The 23,428-nt window shown below is 42.3% G+C and overlaps 1 protein-coding gene across 2 annotated transcripts in view; it reads left to right on the forward strand.

Annotated features, from left to right (window-relative positions):
• Positions 1-20,603, forward strand: part of fam120b (family with sequence similarity 120 member B) — a 33,741-nt gene extending 13,138 nt beyond the window's left edge. For both annotated transcript variants that reach the window (XM_028015510.1, XM_028015511.1), the window contains 4 exons: positions 12,946-13,152; positions 14,125-14,251; positions 18,910-19,189; positions 19,278-20,603. In XM_028015510.1, the coding sequence (XP_027871311.1) occupies positions 12,946-13,152; positions 14,125-14,251; positions 18,910-19,189; positions 19,278-19,302 (639 nt within the window). In that variant the 3' untranslated portion in view covers positions 19,303-20,603. The remainder of the gene's footprint in view (positions 1-12,945; positions 13,153-14,124; positions 14,252-18,909; positions 19,190-19,277) is intronic.
• The last annotated feature ends 2,825 nt before the right edge of the window (positions 20,604-23,428 follow it).

Here is a 23,428-nt window from a genome sequence, read left to right on the forward strand (position 1 = left end):
TTCCGACGTCAGGAGTCACAGAGGCTGAAAACTTCTGACGTCAGGAGTCACAGAGGCTGAAAACTCCTGTGACGTCAGGAGTCACAGAGGCTGAAAACTCCTGTGACGTCAGGAGTCACAGAGGCTGAAGACTTCTGACGTCAGGAGTCACAGAGGCTGAAGACTTCCGACGTCAGGAGTCACAGAGGCTGAAGACTTCTGTGACGTCAGGAGTCACAGAGGCTGAAGACTTCTGTGACGTCAGGAGTCACAGAGGCTGAAAACGTCTGTGACGTCAGGATGCACAGAGGCTGAAGACTTCTGTGACTCCTGACGTCACAGAGGCTAAAGACTTCTGTGACATCAGGATGCACAGAGGCTGAAGACTTCCGAGATCAGGAGTCACAGAGGCTGAAGACTTCTGTGACGTCAGGAGTCACAGAGGCTGAAGACTTCCGACGTCAGGAGTCACAGAGGCTGAAGACTTCTGACGTCAGGAGTCACAGAGGCTGAAGACTTCCGACGTCAGGAGTCACAGAGGCTGAAGACTTCTGTGACGTCAGGAGTCACAGAGGCTGAAGACTTCTGTGACGTCAGGAGTCACAGAGGCTGAAAACGTCTGTGACGTCAGGATGCACAGAGGCTGAAGACTTCTGTGACTCCTGACGTCACAGAGGCTAAAGACTTCTGTGACATCAGGATGCACAGAGGCTGAAGACTTCCGACGTCAGGAGTCACAGAGGCTGAAGACTACCGACGTCAGGAGTCACAGAGGCTGAAAACGTCTGTGACGTCAGGAGTCACAGAGGCTGAAGACTTCTGTGACGTCAGGAGTCACAGAGGCTGAAGACTTCCGACGTCAGAAGTCACAGAGGCTGAAGACTACCGACGTCAGGAGTCACAGAGGCTGAAAACGTCTGTGACGTCAGGAGTCACAGAGGCTGAAGACTTCTGTGACGTCAGGAGTCACAGAGGCTGAAGACTTCCGACGTCAGGAGTCACAAAGGCTGAAAACTTCTGTGATGTCAGGAGTCACAGAGGCTGAAGACTTCCGACGTCAGGAGTCACAGAGGCTGAAGACTTCCGACGTCAGGAGTCACAGAGGCTGAAAACTTCTGTGACGTCAGGAGTCACAGAGGCTGAAGACTTCCGACGTCAGGAGTCACAGAGGCTGAAGACTTCCGACGTCAGGAGTCACAGAGGCTGAAAACTTCTGACGTCAGGAGTCACAGAGGCTGAAAACTCCTGTGACGTCAGGAGTCACAGAGGCTGAAGACTTCCGACGTCAGGAGTCACAGAGGCTGAAAACTTCTGACGTCAGGAGTCACAGAGGCTGAAATCTCCTGTGACGTCAGGAGTCACAGAGGCTGAAAACTCCTGTGACGTCAGGAGTCACAGAGGCTGAAGACTTCTGACGTCAGGAGTCACAGAGGCTGAAGACTTCCGACGTCAGGAGTCACAGAGGCTGAAGACTTCTGTGACGTCAGGAGTCACAGAGGCTGAAGACTTCTGTGACGTCAGGAGTCACAGAGGCTGAAAACGTCTGTGACGTCAGGATGCACAGAGGCTGAAGACTTCTGTGACATCAGGATGCACAGAGGCTGAAGACTTCCGAGATCAGGAGTCACAGAGGCTGAAGACTTCTGTGACGTCAGGAGTCACAGAGGCTGAAGACTTCCGACGTCAGGAGTCACAGAGGCTGAAGACTTCTGACGTCAGGAGTCACAGAGGCTGAAGACTTCCGACGTCAGGAGTCACAGAGGCTGAAGACTTCTGTGACGTCAGGAGTCACAGAGGCTGAAGACTTCTGTGACGTCAGGAGTCACAGAGGCTGAAAACGTCTGTGACGTCAGGATGCACAGAGGCTGAAGACTTCTGTGACTCCTGACGTCACAGAGGCTAAAGACTTCTGTGACATCAGGATGCACAGAGGCTGAAGACTTCCGAGATCAGGAGTCACAGAGGCTGAAGACTTCTGTGACGTCAGGAGTCACAGAGGCTGAAGACTTCCGACGTCAGGAGTCACAGAGGCTGAAGACTTCTGACGTCAGGAGTCACAGAGGCTGAAGACTTCCGACGTCAGGAGTCACAGAGGCTGAAGACTTCTGTGACGTCAGGAGTCACAGAGGCTGAAGACTTCTGTGACGTCAGGAGTCACAGAGGCTGAAAACGTCTGTGACGTCAGGATGCACAGAGGCTGAAGACTTCTGTGACTCCTGACGTCACAGAGGCTAAAGACTTCTGTGACATCAGGATGCACAGAGGCTGAAGACTTCCGACGTCAGGAGTCACAGAGGCTGAAGACTACCGACGTCAGGAGTCACAGAGGCTGAAAACGTCTGTGACGTCAGGAGTCACAGAGGCTGAAGACTTCTGTGACGTCAGGAGTCACAGAGGCTGAAGACTTCCGACGTCAGGAGTCACAGAGGCTGAAGACTACCGACGTCAGGAGTCACAGAGGCTGAAAACGTCTGTGACGTCAGGAGTCACAGAGGCTGAAAACTTGTGTGACGTCAGGAGTCACAGAGGCTGAAGACTACCGACGTCAGGAGTCACAGAGGCTGAAGACTACCGACGTCAGGAGTCACAGAGGCTGAAGACTTCTGTGACATCAGGAGTCACAGAGGCTGAAAACTCCTGTGACGTCAGGAGTCACAAGGCTGAAGACTTCTGTGACTTCAGGAGTCACAGAGGCTGAAGACTTCCGAAGTCAGGAGTCACAGAGGCTGATAACTCCTGTGACGTCAGGAGTCACAGAGGCTGAAAACGTCTGTGACGTCAGGAGTCACAGAGGCTGAAGACTTGTGTGACTCCTGACGTCACAGAGGCTGAAGACTTCTGTGACATCAGGATGCACAGAGGCTGAAGACTTCCGACGTCAGGAGTCACAGAGGCTGAAGACTTCTGTGACATCAGGATGCACAGAGGCTGAAGACTACCGACTTCAGGAGTCACAGAGGCTGAAAACGTCTGTGACGTCAGGAGTCACAGAGGCTGAAAACGTCTGTGACGTCAGGAGTCACAGAGGCTGAAGACTTCCGACGTCAGGAGTCACAGAGGTTGAAGACTTCCGACGTCAGGAGTCACAGAGGCTGAAAACTTCTGTGACGTCAGGAGTCACAGAGGCTGAAAACTTGTGTGACGTCAGGAGTCACAGAGGCTGAAAACTTGTGTGACGTCAGGAGTCACAGAGGCTGAAGACTAGTGTGACATCAGGATGCACAGAGGCTGAAGACTACTGACGTCAGGAGTCACAGAGGCTGAAAACTTCTGTGACGTCAGGAGTCACAGAGGCTGAAAACGTCTGTGACGTCAGCAGTCACAGAGGCTGAAGACTTCCGACGTCAGGAGTCACAGAGGCTGAAGACTTCCGACGTCAGGAGTCACAGAGGCTGAAAACTTCTGTGACGTCAGGAGTCACAGAGGCTGAAAACTTGTGTGACGTCAGGAGTCACAGAGGCTGAAGACTACCGACGTCAGGAGTCACAGAGGCTGAAGACTTCTGTGACATCAGGATGCACAGAGGCTGAAAACGTCTGTGACGTCAGGAGTCACAGAGGCTGAAGACTTCCGACGTCAGGAGTCACAGAGGCTGAAGACGTCCGACGTCAGGAGTCACAGAGGCTGAAGACTTCTGTGACGTCAGGAGTCACAGAGGCTGAAAACTCCTGTGACGTCAGGAGTCACAAGGCTGAAGACTTCTGTGACTTCAGGAGTCACAGAGGCTGAAGACTACCGACGTCAGGAGTCACAGAGGCTGAAAACGTCTGTGACGTCAGGAGTCACAGAGGCTGAAGACTTCTGTGACGTCAGGAGTCACAGAGGCTGAAGACTTGTGTGACGTCAGGAGTCACAGAGGCTGAAGACTACCGACGTCAGGAGTCACAGAGGCTGAAGACTACCGACGTCAGGAGTCACAGAGGCTGAAGACTTCTGTGACATCAGGAGTCACAGAGGCTGAAAACTCCTGTGACGTCAGGAGTCACAAGGCTGAAGACTTCTGTGACTTCAGGAGTCACAGAGGCTGAAAACGTCTGTGACGTCAGGAGTCACAGAGGCTGAAGACTTCCGACGTCAGGAGTCACAGAGGCTGAAGACGTCCGACGTCAGGAGTCACAGAGGCTGAAAACTTGTGTGACGTCAGGAGTCACAGAGGCTGAAGACTACCGACGTCAGGAGTCACAGAGGCTGAAGACTACCGACGTCAGGAGTCACAGAGGCTGAAGACTTCTGTGACATCAGGAGTCACAGAGGCTGAAAACTCCTGTGACGTCAGGAGTCACAAGGCTGAAGACTTCTGTGACTTCAGGAGTCACAGAGGCTGAAGACTTCCGAAGTCAGGAGTCACAGAGGCTGATAACTCCTGTGACGTCAGGAGTCACAGAGGCTGAAAACGTCTGTGACGTCAGGAGTCACAGAGGCTGAAGACTTGTGTGACTCCTGACGTCACAGAGGCTGAAGACTTCTGTGACATCAGGATGCACAGAGGCTGAAGACTTCCGACGTCAGGAGTCACAGAGGCTGAAGACTTCTGTGACATCAGGATGCACAGAGGCTGAAGACTACCGACTTCAGGAGTCACAGAGGCTGAAAACGTCTGTGACGTCAGGAGTCACAGAGGCTGAAAACGTCTGTGACGTCAGGAGTCACAGAGGCTGAAGACTTCCGACGTCAGGAGTCACAGAGGCTGAAGACTTCTGACGTCAGGAGTCACAGAGGCTGAAGACTTCCGACGTCAGGAGTCACAGAGGCTGAAAACTTCTGTGACGTCAGGAGTCACAGAGGCTGAAAACTTGTGTGACGTCAGGAGTCACAGAGGCTGAAGACTACCGACGTCAGGAGTCACAGAGGCTGAAGACTTCTGTAACGTCAGGAGTCACAGAGGCTGAAGACTACCGACGTCAGGAGTCACAGAGGCTGAAGACTTCTGTGACATCAGGAGTCACAGAGGCTGAAAACTCCTGTGACGTCAGGAGTCACAAGGCTGAAGACTTCTGTGACTTCAGGAGTCACAGAGGCTGAAGACTTCCGAAGTCAGGAGTCACAGAGGCTGATAACTCCTGTGACGTCAGGAGTCACAGAGGCTGAAAACGTCTGTGACGTCAGGAGTCACAGAGGCTGAAGACGTGTGTGACTCCTGACGTCACAGAGGCTGAAGACTTCTGTGACATCAGGATGCACAGAGGCTGAAGACTTCCGACGTCAGGAGTCACAGAGGCTGAAGACTTCTGTGACATCAGGATGCACAGAGGCTGAAGACTACCGACTTCAGGAGTCACAGAGGCTGAAAACGTCTGTGACGTCAGGAGTCACAGAGGCTGAAAACGTCTGTGACGTCAGGAGTCACAGAGGCTGAAGACTTCCGACGTCAGGAGTCACAGAGGCTGAAGACTTCTGACGTCAGGAGTCACAGAGGCTGAAGACTTCCGACGTCAGGAGTCACAGAGGCTGAAAACTTCTGTGACTCTTGACGTCACAGAGGCTGAAGACTTCTGTGACATCAGGATGCACAGAGGCCGAAGACTTCCGACGTCAGGAGTCACAGAGGCTGAAGACTTCCGACGTCAGGAGTCACAGAGGCTGAAGACTAGTGTGACATCAGGATGCACAGAGGCTGAAGACTACTGACGTCAGGAGTCACAGAGGCTGAAAACTTCTGTGACGTCAGGAGTCACAGAGGCTGAAAACGTCTGTGACGTCAGCAGTCACAGAGGCTGAAGACTTCCGACGTCAGGAGTCACAGAGGCTGAAGACTTCCGACGTCAGGAGTCACAGAGGCTGAAAACTTCTGTGACGTCAGGAGTCACAGAGGCTGAAAACTTGTGTGACGTCAGGAGTCACAGAGGCTGAAGACTACCGACGTCAGGAGTCACAGAGGCTGAAGACTTCTGTGACATCAGGATGCACAGAGGCTGAAAACGTCTGTGACGTCAGGAGTCACAGAGGCTGAAGACTTCCGACGTCAGGAGTCACAGAGGCTGAAGACGTCCGACGTCAGGAGTCACAGAGGCTGAAAACTTCTGACGTCAGGAGTCACAGAGGCTGAAAACTCCTGTGACGTCAGGAGTCACAGAGGCTGAAGACTTCCGACGTCAGGAGTCACAGTGGCTGAAGACTTCTGACGTCAGGAGTCACAGAGGCTGAAGACTTCTGTGACAACAGGATGCACAGAGGCTGAAGACTACCGACGTCAGGAGTCACAGAGGCTGAAAACTTCTGTGACGTCAGGAATCACAGAGGCTGAAAACGTCTGTGACGTCAGGAGTCACAGAGGCTGAAGACTTCCGACGTCAGAAGTCACAGAGGCTGAAAACTTCTGTGACGTCAGGAGTCACAGAGGCTGAAAACTTGTGTGACGTCAGGAGTCACAGAGGCTGAAGACTACCGACGTCCGGAGTCACAGAGGCTGAAGACTTCTGTGACATCAGGAGTCACAGAGGCTGAAAACTCCTGTGACGTCAGGAGTCACAAGGCTGAAGACTTCTGTGACTTCAGGAGTCACAGAGGCTGAAGACTTCCGAAGTCAGGAGTCACAGAGGCTGATAACTCCTGTGACGTCAGGAGTCACAGAGGCTGAAAACGTCTGTGACGTCAGGAGTCACAGAGGCTGAAGACTTGTGTGACTCCTGACGTCACAGAGGCTGAAGACTTCTGTGACATCAGGATGCACAGAGGCTGAAGACTTCCGACGTCAGGAGTAACAGAGGCTGAAGACTTCTGTGACATCAGGATGCACAGAGGCTGAAGACTACCGACTTCAGGAGTCACAGAGGCTGAAAACGTCTGTGACGTCAGGAGTCACAGAGGCTGAAAACGTCTGTGACGTCAGGAGTCACAGAGGCTGAAGACTTCCGACGTCAGGAGTCACAGAGGCTGAAAACTTCTGTGACGTCAGGAGTCACAGAGGCTGAAAACTTGTGTGACGTCAGGAGTCACAGAGGCTGAAGACTACCGACGTCAGGAGTCACAGAGGCTGAAGACTTCTGTAACGTCAGGAGTCACAGAGGCTGAAAACGTCTGTGACGTCAGGAGTCACAGAGGCTGAAAACTTCTGACGTCAGGAGTCACAGAGGCTGAAGACTTCCGAAGTCAGGAGTCACAGAGGCTGATGACTCCTGTGACGTCAGGAGTCACAGAGGCTGAAAACGTCTGTGACGTCAGGAGTCACAGAGGCTGAAGACTTCTGTGACTCCTGACGTCACAGAGGCTGAAGACTTCTGTGACATCAGGATGCACAGAGGCTGAAGACTTCCGACGTCAGGAGTCACAGAGGCTGAAGACTTCCGACGTCAGGAGTCACAGAGGCTGAAGACTAGTGTGACATCAGGATGCACAGAGGCTGAAGACTACCGACGTCAGGAGTCACAGAGGCTGAAAACTTCTGTGACGTCAGGAGTCACAGAGGCTGAAAACACCTGTGACGTCAGGAGTCACAGAGGCTGAAAACGTCTGTGACATCAGGAGTCACAGAGGCTGAAAAGTTCTGTGACTTCAGGAGTCACAGAGGCTGAAGACTTCCAACGTCAGGAGTGACAGAAGCTGAAAACTTCTGTGACGTCAGGAGTCACAGAGGCTGAAAACGTCTGTGACGTCAGGAGTCACAGAGGCTGAAAACTTGTGTGACGTCAGGAGTCACAGAGGCTGAAAACTTCTGTGACATCAGGAGTCACAGAGGCTGAAAACGTCTGACGTCATGAGTCACAGAGGCTGAAGACTTCCGACGTCAGGAGTCACAGAGGCTGAAGACTTCTGTGACTCCTGACGTCACAGAGGCTGAAAACTTCTGTGACATCAGGAGTCACAGAGGCTGAAAACGTCTGACGTCATGAGTCACAGAGGCTGAAAACTTCCAACGTCAGGAGTCACAGAGGCTGAAGACTTCTGTGACTCCTGACGTCACAGAGGCTGATAACTTCTGTGACATCAGGAGTCACAGAGGCTGAAGACTTCTGTGACTCCTGACGTCACAGAGGCTGAAAACTTCTGACGTCAGGAGTCACAGAGGCTGAAGACTACCGACGTCAGGAGTCACAGAGGCTGAAGACTACCGACGTCAGGAGTCACAGAGGCTGAAAACTTCTGTGACGTCAGGAGTCACAGAGGCTGAAAACGTCTGTGACGTCAGGAGTCACAGAGGCTGAAGACTTCTGTGACGTCAGGAGTCACAGAGGCTGAAGACTTCTGTGACGTCAGGAGTCACAGAGGCTGAAGACTACCGACGTCAGGAGTCACAGAGGCTGAAGACTTCCGACGTCAGGAGTCACAGAGGCTGAAAACTTCTGAGACATCAGGAGTCACAGAGGCTGAAGACTTCTGTGACTTCAGGAGTCACAGAGGCTGAAGACTTCTGTGACTTCAGGAGTCACAGAGGCCGAAGACGTCTTTGATTCCTGACGTCAGGAGTCACAGAGGCCGAAGACGTCTTTGACTCCTGACGTCACAGTGTCTGAAGTCACTGTGAAGTCTCTGTGACTCCTGAACTTAAACTTTCATGTTCAACTAAAGGTTATTTTAATTATAATTCTAATTACTATCTTAAAAAATATATTTTTTATTTAAGACTTTTTCATGCAATCAGAAATACACTGAAATATACAAATAAGGAATTAATTCAAATCATTTTTTAAATAAGAAAATATTAATTTTATTTCCTTAATAGCCTGCTTAATCAGCTGTAGCAAAGGATGCATCTGCAGCTGAAAATGATCTCTAACATCAACATTTGAGAAGCTGTGTCCTTTGTGCTTGACTTAACGTTAATGCGCTGTAGAGTTGAAAATGTGTTTTAGTGTGAGATTATTTTTTTCACTGAATTTGAACCAGGTGAAGCTAAAACTGCCACTTGATGAGTTTTGGGCAGAACGTATTTACAGACAGTTTTTCTTATCTCAAATGCAAAATGTATATATTTTTGTACATTTTGCCTTGAGTACTGTTCTGAGGATGTTGTTCTTTTATCAAATAACTTTTTTGAGTCTGTATACTCCAGTTAATGATTAATCAGTTACTAAATTAGTTGACAATCACTTCAATAATTGATTAATCACCATTAACCCCATTAAGTATTTCAGCTCCCAATATTTGCGTCTGTTTATGTTAGCATTTAATTTATAAAAAGTTTTAGTTTTGTCTTCTGATTTATAGCACTAAATCAGAAACTCAATCCGATTGTTAGCTTTTATTTATATTAACAGTACCGTATTTTCCGCATTATAAGGCACATAGAATAGACACTACAGTAGAGGCTGAGGTTACGTTATGCATCCATTAGATGGAACTGCGATAAAGGGAATGTCAACAAAATAGTCAGATAGGTCAGTTAAATTTTATTAATAGATTACAAACCAGCGTTCTGAAAACTCCGTTCATTCCCAAAATGAATAAACAGCTGTTTGATTATTTTCCCCGAGGTAAAGTCAGTGACGTGGTATTTTCGTGACACAGTTTATCTTTTAACAACACCAAGGTATAACATATAGTGGAGGGGAACTTTTCCTCGATTCAATAAACACGTAAAAAACAGTCTGATACTGTTACGGTAAATCAAACATTAGTGCAATCACAATATATATCCACTTCCGCACCATTGATTCGTTCATGTTAAATTCTCTCGCTGCTGCTCTGTTCCCATGTTCTACTGTGTGACTGATCGCCTTGAGCTTAAACTCTGCGTCGTAAGCGTGTCTCTTAATAGGAGCCATTTTGGGGTCTTTACACAAAACCCACCGTGCACCGCGCTCTTCTTCTTCTACGGGGGAAAATGAAGTCGGCGGCTGCTTACCGTAGTTGCGAGACCTGTTGTGGTTCATTATTGGTCCATATATAAGGCGCACCGGATTATAAGGCGCACTGTCGGCTTGAAGGTTTTTAGGTGCGCCTTATAGTGCGGAAAATACGGTAGTTTTATCATAAAACTGCAATGTTGAGATAAAAGATTGTAGATTTCAAAGGTATTTTAATGTGCATGTCGAATTTTTTCACAGCTGGAAATCTCTGAAGTGCGTCTTGTGTGTTGTCTGTATACACAAGTGCAGCATCAACTGTTCAACTGTTGAGAGAGTAGAGATTGCTTGAGTGCCGGCAGTTTTTAAGATTTAGTATTAAAATCACTCGGTTTTGACATGTAATTTGTTTCTCTTTAACGTAGCTTAGCATGCTATTTACCATCATGATTGTACTTCTGGATAAAAGTAAAACTTGGTCAGGGCGCTCACATTCTTGGACTGTTTTGTTATCTTGACCTTATCTTTGCTTGATAGTCCCAACTCTTCAGGAAGTAGGTAGACAGATAGCTGGATGGATTTGTCCTCGCTATCTGACAGCTAACAGGGCAGCGCAACAGTGAAGTGGGTGGCTTCAGCTGGATGTAATTGGCTACTTTATGTCAGGGAAGCAGATAAGGTCGGGCAGTTGAAGTTGCCAAAGCAGATTTATTGTGGTGTATTAGGGCAAAAGTGTATTTGTGCCAAAAAACAGAAATTTTGAGTTTATTTTAGAAAATTCCTGGAATTAACCTAAAAATTCCCAAGTTTTTTTCTTGCAAATTTTTGACTTTTCAAATGCAGAATTTACAGGTTTTTTACAAAACATTCCAGAAATTAAACAAAAACTTTCTGAGTTTTTTTTTCTAGCAAATTCCTGATTTGGAGCTCACAAATGTTCACGTTTTTTTCTAGAAAATTTCAGTTGTTTTGGAAGAAATTTACTCCTTCCTTTTTTTCTATCTATACGATCTAATACGCCGTTGTACTGATTAGCTTTGCCACCATGTGGGTTAAGTTTTTTCTGCAAGTTTTGATTCCTAACAAAAAATAAAAACATGGATGAAAACAACTCATTACTGGTGCTAACGCTGTTGTGAAAACCCCAAAAAGCAAAAGGAAAATCTAGTATTTTGTATCGAAACACAACCACATGCCTCACAAGCAAACAAACAGATGTGGTGAGTTGATGTTGAAGTTTTAATGAAAGAATAATTAAGAACTTACAACACAAGTAGGGAAACACAAGGAGCAAGAGCAGAAACAAGCAGGCAAAACATAACACTAATGGAATAAAGGTAAATAAACAGAAGGAGTAAATAATAAACATGGACCAACAGGGTCTCACATTGTTTAGATAGCAGGAATTAGACTACTCATAGGTTCTCCTCAATCAAAATAACAAAACTTAACCAAAACAGAGAGACGTAGACTGACTCAGAGTAAATTATTGTCCTGGAAAAATGGCTCCACCACCAGAGCACAGCTGATAAACAAACTGACAAATACTCCGAACTAACTCATCCATGAAGTGATAATGCAGTATGAAGCGAAACACATTAAATACCTGACCACACAACCAGAAAACCACCTTCTTTCCACACAGTTTGGGTTATATAATCAGGTTCAAAGGCTTCCTAGGTGGTCTCTTGTTCATTAATTTGTCTTGAACACAAAAAGGCGTGAAGGATAAATTGCCAGAGAAGATTATCCATTGTTTAGTTCTTGTAGTCTCTGCAGTGGTTCGTTATTCAACATGTTCCGAGGAAATGGATCGTTTTTGCAATGAGACCGTTATTACATTGCATTCAGCGATATTTGGCTCTGATTGTAAGAGTAGTTTTGTGATTTCTTGAAACAAGTTGCTTTGCCTGTCTGTCTGTTATATCAGCTTATTAGTAAAACTTCCTTCTAAAATGTTATTTATTTGTTAGATTATTTATTTATTTAGTTATTGTTATTAGAAATTGACGATATATCTGAAAAACATATCACAATATCAGCATTTCACATCAGTCGATATCGATGACAACGGTAATTGTTGAGTAGTTTTTTTGTTTTAAATATCTGAAATACTGCCAAACTGGTAACATGACCTTCTCTGTTTTGTCCAGTTTTCACTCCAAACTTGTTTTTTATTTTGATTTGTAAGCAAACAAAAAAGTTAAGTGGTTCATTTAAAATCTTTAGAATGTGCCAATTTCTTAATCTTAATCTGATTAAACGTCAGAATAATCAGTTACTAAAATAATCTTTAGTTGCAGCCTTAAAATGATAATAAAAGAAGATAAAATTTAGGAGTAAATAATTCTAATAAAGTCAAGCTAAGATAAAGCTAGACAATATAGCTAAAAAATGTGTCAAAAAAAGCATTTCATATTGATAATTATTGATTAGTTTTGTTTTAAATATCTGAAATACTGCCAAACTAGTGACGTGACCTTTACCGTTTTATCCACAGTTTTCACTTCATGCTGTTGTGTTTTTATCTTTAAGCAGTTAGAGGCACGGAGGAGAAACTTTAAACTGCTGCCGTGGCAGTTACTCAACATGTGGTTGCTAGGTAACCAAAGAGTGAGCGAGTGAGTTGCTAGGCAACCAAAGAGTGCAGTGAGTTGGTTAAACCCACCAACTTTGCTTAGCTCACCGAGGAGGGTTAAGCAGATAAAGTCTATATCTACCAGAATGCTTTGCGGTTCAGTGAATATTCTACATATTGAGTATTAAATATCCTATCAGATCTATTATGTATTTGTTAACAAATTTGTGTCTTTGTTTTTTTTTATTGTCTTGCCTTTGTGAAGCACTATGTGATCTATATGTCTGTGAAAAGCACAAATTTTTTTTTTATTTTTACTTACCTACTTATTTTAATGCTGATATTTATCACGTGTCTTTTGTGATTCATATATAATGGAATTGATTTATTGTCCAGCCCTAATTGTTATTAAGGGGCCCAACATCCAATCTTGAAGAGTTTTCACTTCTTGGAAGTCAAATGAGTCCCATATATTGGTGCTAAAAAAGTAAATTACTTGAAAACAGAATCCCTTCAGAGCATGCAGGCATGACTTTGATCACCAATGCTCTGTTTCATATTTTTATGCCTCCTAACTCTTGCACCCGTTAGTAAATCAAATAGAAAAAAAACAAATGTGGTGGAGGCAATCCAAAATGAGAACCAGAGAACTTTCTCTGTTCTCAGCTGCCTGTCCTTTCGAGTCGAGCCGTGCAGCTGGGATCGCTCTACGTCCGAGGACTGAGCCACCTGCTGGGAGCCAACAATGCCAGCGGCTGTGCGCTGCCCAGCGCCGCTCTGATGCCTTGGCACGGCTTTGACGGACGGCTGTTCCACTCCAAGTACCTGCTGGCACACAGCGGCGCGGAGAAGTCTGAGCTGCTGGACAGAGATGTGAGTGCAGACTTAAGAGAGCTTGATTGAGTCAACACTAAGGCAGAGGAAAAGAGGATTCATTCACATTTAAACATCATACTCCTGACTGTTTGAAATGTGAGGTTTTAGATATTGAGATAAGTGAAATCCTTGAAAATGCTTTTCAGGGTTTGGAAAGTGGTTTATTTTAATATGAAGTCCTTGAAGGTTTTTAAGGACTTTTTATTAAAGTGTAGTCTAATGTTTAATTAAAAGCCTAAATTTACACACTGTTAAAAAAAAGTCTTTAAAAAAGACTAATTTAAATTAGAGAGAGTTGTTTTTACAGTGCAGTTGGAACCAGATATTTAAAAATAATAAAAACACACTTTTTATTTCACTGTCTGGAGTTAAATCAGACTAAAAATTTCTTGTTTTATATTAGTTAGAATCAGCAAAATTATTCCTCTTTGCTAAATGACAGAAAGGCTAGCAAGAACATTTTTAAAATATACAAACTTTCTTTGTATCTTGTGCTTTAAGCATTTAATTTGAACAGGAAGGTCATTTATATTAACATGATTTGTTAGGATTTTTCCAATGTGATGAATATTTATTGTTCCTAATGGCTTAATGACTTATTGATCTGTGTAGTGAAAATAAAGTTTGACTTTTATTTTACATGTAATTATGGTCATTGTTAGACTTTTTGTTCATGTTTTGTTCTTGGACCAATCAAGTTTATATTTAGTTGAATTTATATCCTGCTGTGGAATGCAGAATACTACCACAAGACTTTATTAATAACAGTAATAAATAATATATAGTAGTGAACTGAAACTGTCTATTTTTTTTACTTCATTTGGTGCTGTAGAAGTTTGAAAACTTACTTTTAAAATGCTTGAAAAATAATTGAATTTCATTGTGGGAAAAGTGTATAAACCCTGTGAATTACTGTATATGTGGCCTTATGTTGGTATAAACTCTAAATAAATCTGCGTTTCTTTCTAGATGTTCTGCCTTTCTCAGTTTGTTCAGCTGAAGGAGAAACTTCTGGAAACCTGCAGGAAGAGAGGCAGAATCCTCCAGTCCAGACCCAGAGAAACACAGAGAAACCTTCGATACTCAAACACTTCAGGTGAGACTGCAGACTCACCATTTATTTCCTGTTAATATACAACGTTCGATAAAGTAGATGTTGATTCAGCGGGATGCATAAAGCAGCGTTTTGGTCCTCAAGTTTTTGTTTTCCAAATCAAGAAACAAACCTCAGAATTGCTGGAGAGAGATTACATTCCTGTTTTACTCCTGATGAAAACATAAACTGGAAACCACACATCAGTAATTTAAAGACAAACATATCAGAGACAACTGGGTTATTATATAAAGTGGAAGACTCACTGAATGATGAAGCGCTGGTGATATTATACAATTCACTGATTGTTCCTTGCTGGACCAATTATGTAGAAGTCTGGGGGAAATGCTTGTAAAAGCAAGTCATATTTTTATTTTGACAGAAAGCTAATAGGATTATGATCAGATAATGATACAAAGACCGAACAAATCCGTCGTTCCTGAACTTGAAATTGATAAAATCTCACAACTAATGCACAAGTAACGTTTAAAATACAAAATATATGACCGGTAAATTTGCACAAAAGATTTATTCAAAAAGATTGCATTTATAGTTATATAAAGTATAAGAGATTTTTAAAAAATCTAAAAAAAAAAATAAAAAAAAAACCCCGACGTATTTCAGTTGTATTTCCAAAAATGGAATAAATGTGCTGAATATGTCATGAAGTGCGGGTGGTGAGGGTTGGTGAGGCAGATGCAGCGGACCCAGGTATGATGAATAATGATGGTTTTAATGACGAAGCACAGTCCAAACAACGAACAGCAGGCACATGGAAACACTGACGACAACTAGACTCGACATTGACGACAAATAAGCTAAACATTGACGAGGACCCGACAAGGAACACAGGTGGAGTTAAATACACGGGAGGGTAATCACAGAGACGAGACACACCTGGGAACAATCAAGGGGAGGACAGGACAACGAAGAAACTTAAGGACACAGAAAACTCTAAATAAATACAGAAAAACACAGATCCTGGTGTCTGAAGAAACCAAAGTATATTAATTTTATAATATCACTATCTGTACGCTATAACAATCAAAATAACTTTTTTTATTTCATTGAGATTCTCCTGCATATTCTGTAAAAATAATGGTTTTTTTTGTTTTTCTGTAAAGGTGTTGTAAGAAGGTATTACAGTACATATGTATCTACATGTTTCTGTCTTGAAGAAAAACATTTTATTAACACAAAAAAGAAGTTTATAAATAAAACTACTTGAAAAGTGTGTCTGAATCTATAAAACTTAAAAATCCAGAGCTGATTGAATGAAAATAGAAATATTAGAAGTTCTGAATATTTTTTTAATAACCACCTCTAATTTAGTTCACGTCCCTTTAGAATAAAGAAATACTTTTTATTTTTCTTTCTGTGCTGTGGATGTTTATTCTCTATTGCTTTTTGTTTGATGTAATGATGCCCGGACTCTTTGGAAGAGATGTTTGATCTTGAAACCTTCCTCGAGGGTCAGAAAGGAAAAAAATTAAGAGTCGTTCTGCTGTTTTTAGGATCCTGTGGCTCAAATGCATTCCAGATAACCTCAATGTCCTCGTTGAGCCATGGGGACCCTAAACGTCAAACCTGCTTTCCCAATCTGTTTCTTGTTTAGTAACTTTCTACTGCAGCAGGATAAACAAGCTCAGATATTGAGCAGAAGAATCACTGTGAAAGCTGTTCATATCATGCACTTCAGAGGCTGAAGTTGGAGTCTTAAGAAGATTTCTAAGTGTATTTATTTACATCTTTTCAGATATTTTTTAAAGAATGAACAGAAAATGTAACAGTTTATTTGCAGGTTATACAGACAAACCTCAACTCATTAAGGTAATAAACCAAAACAAAAACATAAAATAACACCTGAGCCCAATAAACTGAAATAAGGCAATTATAATAATATTTAAAAGAGAGTTAATTAACAATATAAGCTCTTTTTGCTGAGTGAAAAATAAGGATGGAGTTCCTTTCTCTTAATATACAGATCTGGAAAAACTGAAGAGTCCACTGCACTGAACCCGATTGAAAACCTTTTGGTTATTCCACCAAATATTGACTTCTTAACTCTTCCTGAATTAAAACGTTAATATTGTTGTTTCTAAATGAATATTAACTTGTTATCTTTGCATTATGTGAAGTCAGAAAGCTCTGCATCTTTTTCTGTATTTTGACCATTTCTCTTTTTCTGGAAATAAATACAAAATTGTTGCTTTGAATTTCAGAGACATGTTGACAGTAGTTCATAGAATAAAAGAATAATGTTCATTTTACTCAAACATAAACCTGTAAAAAGTAAAATCAGAGAAACTGATCATTGTAAGTGGTGAGCTGAGCAAAGTTGGTGGGATCAACTAACTCACTCACTCTTTGGTTACCTAGCAACTCACTCACTCTTTGGTTACCTAGCAACTCGCTCACTCTTTGGTTACCTAGCAAAAACATGTTGAGTAACTGCCGCAGCAGCAGTTTAAGTTTCCCCACTGTGCCCCAATTAAGTTGTTTTCTTTCAGCATGCTTCATCATAGCTTGAAAGAATGTTATATTTTATTATTTTCTCAAAAGTAGTTTTGATCTATAGACACATCATATTTTATTATCTGCTATTTTTCTCACTTGGAAGCTTAATGTAAAAGGTTTTATATAAACAGAACGATACAGCAGCTTGGAGAGTCAGAAAAACATCAACATAATGTTTTAATATTTCAAGAAAAAATGCAGCATTTTGTCTGGACTAACAGTTTATTGTACCGACATAGTGAAATCTAGAAGAGTACAGAATTTATTTAAAGAGAAAAAGTCAAAATTTAAGAGTTGTTTTCTTCCTCACTTCATTTTTTTTAAATCATAAGCTTTATGTTTCACTATAGTGCTCTAACTGATCTGACAATTGATCTACAGTTGTAGTTCTCTTAACAGAACCACATTACCCAGAGGGCCGTGCTGTAATGAAGTCCATGTGTCCTGTGGTGGTAATGCATACTTCTTTTTGTGTGCGGACACTCACACGCCCACACATACACACACACACACTCGGTGCTGTGCGCGGCTTGGTGGTGGCTTGCTTTGTCAGGGCAGCAGTAATAGCAGGTTTCTGTTTATAGGCTGGGAGAGCTCTATTTTAAGACACACAACAAGACGAACTGATTACAGACTCCTCACGTCTGTCTCTCCCCTTCCCCTCCACGGCTCCCCTCTCCTTCACTCTTTCACTCCTTCACTCCTTGTCCTTTCAGTTTCATGCTTTTCTTTTCTCTTTAAATCCTGATTCACCTCTTTACCTTCAGGTTGCATGCTGATTTTTAGCGCCACAATGCAGCTGCAGCTTTTAACCGTAACATTTCCAACCTTCGTCTTTGGGTGCCATGTTGGCGCCGACTCTCGGATTTGCGCCGGACTGTGGGCTTTTTGCCCAGGGCGACCCGTTGTGGGTCTCAGTAGGATGTTTCTGGTTTCATAGATGAATGATATACACTCCTCGTGTCTCAGAGCTTCATTTCTGTTGGACACAGACACCAATCATTACTACAGAACTGTGGGGAGATGAAGTGTGTGTGTGAGAGAGTAGTGGTGGCGCTATGTGGTATCATTGAGAAGCCCGGTTTGGTTTTTGTTTGGAATCGGGCCTGATGTTTAGTCTCCTCAGCGAATATCTCCTCTGCCTGTCTGCCCTCGCAATCACGCTCCGACATTGAGTCCAGAATAGCTGCTCTCCCACGTCCTAAAGGGAAACAGACGCTAAATTGCAGAATATAAAATATGACCAGAGAGCTGCGATCTTCCTCTAATAACAATCATTTTAATCCTCACAGATCCAATCTCCTTGACAGGTTTTAGAAGATAAAATAGTCAACAAAGTAGAGCCTAAAAATCTTGTGTGGTTGTGGCCTAACATGCCTTTCACCAGCACTTGGCATCTATCCGTGTGCTTTTTTTACTCACTTAACACTCAGACTTTATATTGTGGCCCCTTTCAGTTTAGTAGACCACATGTCTCTTTTGATAAAGTCTAAACCCGGACTTGGATGTTTTTGTTTTTTTGTAGTTTGTAATAAAATCACACACAGCTTCCTGATTTGCCTTTGTTAAAAAACAAACCCTACAGACTTTTTCTTAACTTTAAATGCGGAGCGTCAACCAGCATGTAGTGGTGTTTTTTTCTGACGTGATCTCAGAAAAATAAAACTATGGAGAATAAACTAATTGTCGATGTTTGTTCTTGACCTGTAATCTACGACCAATCGAGCTATAACTACAGAGACGGGAATATAGACCTGACTTGGGAGAGGATCAGCGAGGAAGTTGGAATGTTAATAAGTTATAACTTTTACTATTTATATTTCCCCACATTTGAGCTATCCAAATCCATCCAGCAAAAACATTAAACGTTAAATAAATGTTGTATTTAGTTGGACGAAACATGCAGGAGACGGTGGAAGAGTTTGAGGGAGTCTCCTCTCAACACCCGACGGTTTTGACACGTCTCACATGAAGCGTCGGACGCGTTTTTTGACACGCGAAACGTTTTCGGTGTGAACGCAGCATAATGAAAATGCAGCTATAGATTCAGCAATCCCTCATTTCAAAGCGTCAAATCTTCCATTTCCTCTGTTTTTCTAAAGTTTTGTTATTGTTTTCACCATCTGTTTTCCTCTCACTCTCAGGTTTCCCTTCAGGAGCTGATCAGGCCTGGAGAGGAGAGACCAGAAGAGACCTTCAACATGGACAAACATGGAGGCAAAGAGAGGCGGCGTGTGGAGAACAAAGCGGCTATGAAAACCCAGAAACACCGCAGTGGAGAGCAGATCACAGAGGGGGAGGTCAAAGTTTCCATTCACATCGCTCTAACTCCTACGAAGGTCAACCCCTGAACCGGAATCGGCTTCCCAAACAGAACCGAGGTCGGCTGCATCACAACAGAGGGAGATACCAGCTGGCTCCCAGGTAGGAACCGTCCGGCTCAGAAATATCAACAGATTGTCCTTTTTTTAAAATAAACAAAAAACTGATTTCTTCTTTCGTCTCGGCTCAGATGGCAACACCCTCCTGCTCCCTGAATATAACAGAAGCTTGAAGAGAGAGGAACTAAGGATTAAAGAGAAGGACTTGATAAAAAAAGACGTGATGAAAAGGAGGAGTGGATCAAATTCCTCTGAACAAACTGATTAGTGGATGATCCGTTGGGAATGTTTGTCCAAAGGATGGAGCAGGAAGAGAAACGGAGCCTAAACAGGAAACACAATGGTGATGGTGCCATGGTATGTTTAAAAGAAATCCTGTAGTCTCTACTTTATACCAGCAAAACCTTTTATATTTAAGGACAAAAACATTTAAACAAGACGAAGAACTAATAAAAATAAAGCTTACTTTAGCACGTAAGTTTATGGTTTGACTCCGAGTTTGGCTCTGTCTCTTATCTGTTACAAAAGGAAAATCTGTGTATTCAGGGAAATAATCCTTCCTACAATAATGGGCTTTAGAGAAAACATAATGCTGGTGTCAGATATCAAATCCACCACAGCTGATATTTGGCCAAATAAAAGTGTCTTGAATGCAAATTATTTGTTCATACTCTGAAAATAAATGACAACATGCCAAATTTTATCCAAGAGTGTTTTAAATTACAATATATTTCTAAATTTGATAACAATTTGAATGAGTCTCAGTCCTGCAGGGGCTCCGCTGGAGATATCATATAAGTTATTCTATTGGTCTGTGCAGCTAAGCTAATGTTTTTAAATACATTTCTTAAAATCTATTCTCAAACATTTTATATTTCCAAAGTGGAAACCATGAAATACAGACACTTACAATAGCTTCAACCAAACACTCGTGCAGATACCAAACAGTTAGTTGTTTTTGTTGTTGTTGTCAAATTGGTTATAAAATTAACTATTAATTTTAATTTGCTGCTGCGAGTCATTTTTGCACAATAGAAACTTTACTGGGATTTTATGCGATTGACCAACAAATGTGGGTAAAGTGGAATAAAATTTATACATATTTTTATTTTCTTTTACAGGTAAAAATGTGATGTGGTCATCTTATGACGCTCCTGGAGGCGTCATTATTATTCATTGAGTCATATCAGCAAAACCATACAGTTTCAATGCAGGATGAGTTGGAGTCTGTCACAAAATTGGTCGTAGTGCCCTTATTCTTATCTAGTTTATAAAAAGATGTGTTTTAAATTAAATCTGAGAAAGTTACCAAAGTTTCACTCAGTAAAATATGTATCTGTCTGGATATAAAGCTATAAACTGTTCGGTTTCTGTGAAGTGAATTTCTCTTATATATTGGCCAATAATTTAATTTTACATAATTGCTGCCAGTTCTTATACTTCATAAAATATTTCATCCTATCTGATGATTGTTATGAATGTTTTCTACAAAAACGAGGCAATTCGTCCAGTTTTTGACACTTATTGTACTTTTAAAAATCACAGCGCCACAACGAAGGGAAAATAATGCAGAGTTGAATTGTTTCGTGTTCATGAGGATGATCGACAGCACTAAGACCCGCCTCCTGGCTCTGATTGGTTGTTTCTAGTTAGCGCTGGAAGAAGGCAAAGGAGCTCGATTTTCTTCATATGATTATCTCTCATATCAAACTGTCGCAGCATAGTGACAGTTTCAACTAAAATATAAAAAATATTTTTAGAAAAGTTACATACAGCAACTTTAAGCACTGTTTTGTGCTAGGAGTGTCACTGAAAATCCTGGCCAACATTATTATTCCTATGCAGTGAAAAATAAAGCAGGGAAAGTTTTCCAGCTGAAGCGTTTTGTCTTTGTTCAGTGTGAGTGTGTCTGTGTGTGTTTGTGTTTGTGCATGTGGCTGTAAGCAGATTAGAGAAGAAACGTGAGAGCGATTTACTTAACAAACGGAGGGAGGTCAACTGTTGACGGAGTGATGGTGGCTCTTACAGATCTGAAGCACAGAGGTTTGGCTTTACAGAGGCTTCTCAGACACAGAGAAATGCATTTTTAGAAAATAAATATGCAATAGTTGGAAAAAAGCATGTGTCATACCAAATTTTCTGAGAGAAAATAAGAAAAAAACAGTACTGTAGTAGTCAAACTAAAGGCCTGGGGGCCAAATCCGGCCTGCAGTAAGTATTTATGTGGCCCTCCACATAAATAAAACTTTCACTATAAAAGTTGTGTTCTTAAATATTACTTTGATCAAATCAAGGGAGTTTTTATTTATAAGATGTGGGGGAAAAAATTATAATATTGTTTAATTTCAAGACGTTCTCATCGAATCCAGTGACAACTATTTATTATTTTTAACAGTTAATCGCATAGCTTTATAAGTACATCCTGCCACAACGGGCCTTTTGAGGATATTCAAAGGTATTTTATTGATTCCAAAGGGAAATTAAATCAATTAAACTAATTTTGTGATCCTTGTGTGGCTCAAAAGGAACATTTTTGTGTGCCTGATTGTGTCTCAAATAAGATACAGTGGTGTCAAAACAATCAGAAACAAATTAGATTCAGCATTAGAGTTTTATAAGAAACCATCTATAATGTTTGTAATTTTTCATGTCAGTAAATTTGTAATAAAACTGATTTGGATTCTTAATTAACTGAGTTCCTGTCCTTATGCTGTAAATGTTATTTTTTATGCTTATATGACATGTAAGGCAAATAAAATACACAGACGTTTGTGATTGTAATGTGACAAAATGTTTAAGTTAAATTTTTTAACTAATTAATTAGAGTTTAAAACTGAAACGTGTTTCTGGTCAAGATACATATAAATACTACAAACACAAAGGAAGCACTCCAAAAGCACAAAATCTTACTAAGTATTTTTGGTCCAGTTTCAAGTGCAAATATCTTAGTGAACTTGAAATAGGACAAAACCAACTTTCAAAAAACTTTTCAAAAAGAAATACGAGCTTGTTTTAACAAAATAATTCCTTAATATTGATGAAGAAATAATAGAAGTGAAATAATCTGCTACTGGGATGATTACTTTTTCATCAATATGAAGGATTTCCTGCTGAAAAGTTAGTTTTGTCTTATTTCAACTGTCCTAAGATATTTGCACTAGAAACTAGACCAAAAATACTTTGTGTTTTGGCCGTTTTCCCAGCTTTGTTGGTGATCTGTGAAATCAAATATGGTTTTAAAGAAGCAGTAAAAAGTTTGCGTATTTACTGTGTTTGCTGGAGTTATAAAAGGATGCAGGGGCAGGAGTCTGAACCTCGACAGAAAGTGACTGATTTACTCATAAAACCTTTTTTAATGGGATGTAACCACACACTCCACTCCCTGCCTTTCTTCCCGGGCCAGTGGCAGCAGAAGAATCAACAGAGCGTGTGGGTGTTGTGGGGTTTGTAACTGCGGTGAGTGCAGTGGGTGAGTGTGGGTGGGTGCGTGGGTGTGTGTGTGTGTGTGTGTGTGTGAGAGAGTGAGTGAGAGAGAGAAGGAGGCACCTGGGTGGGGCGCACTACATGCATACACAACCCATTCTAGATAATAACAACAGCAGGAAGGAAGACTTCTGTGGTGAGAGGATGGAGGGTGAAATAAAAGGCGAATTGGAGGAAAATGGTTGATTTTAAAAACTAAAGGAGACAGGTTGATGTGTGATGATGTAAGGGGGGAGAGAAGAGAGGAAGACAAGTTTATTTGTATTGATCCTGTGCAACTGTCAACTTAGTCATTCGAGGCGCCATGATGGACGTCAGACATGAGGATCTGGAGTATTGAACTGAGCGACTGAAAATGTTTTTCCAAAGTGTTTCTGTCAGTTTATTCGCGGATCCACTTGTTCGAGTTGAGCTAATTTGTCTGTGAACTTAACCCACCTGGTTGAGGCTCAGACGGAACCCGGACCTCCTCCCTCCTGACGTGTTGATCAAATTACCGATTTTGCCTGAATTCACACCACATGATTTATATCACTACATCATAAACGGCATTTCCCTTCACACCATAGCAGCCTTCAAAGTGTACAAAACACGACATGCAAACCAGTTTTACCCGTACATGCTAGGCTACATGACAGTGGGGCACAGTTTCCATGGTTACCAATGGACACGTATGTTCTCCATAATGCGATATTTAATATCTTTGTAATCATACCTACTGGTACTCATAAAGAATATGACCGTTAATCTTCTTACCTTATAAAAAGTGTTCTCTGCAGATCCACAGTTAGACTGAGGG

The sequence above is a fragment of the Xiphophorus couchianus genome, chromosome 4 (assembly GCF_001444195.1).
Source record: "Xiphophorus couchianus chromosome 4, X_couchianus-1.0, whole genome shotgun sequence".
Classification (NCBI taxonomy): Eukaryota; Metazoa; Chordata; class Actinopteri; order Cyprinodontiformes; family Poeciliidae; genus Xiphophorus; species Xiphophorus couchianus.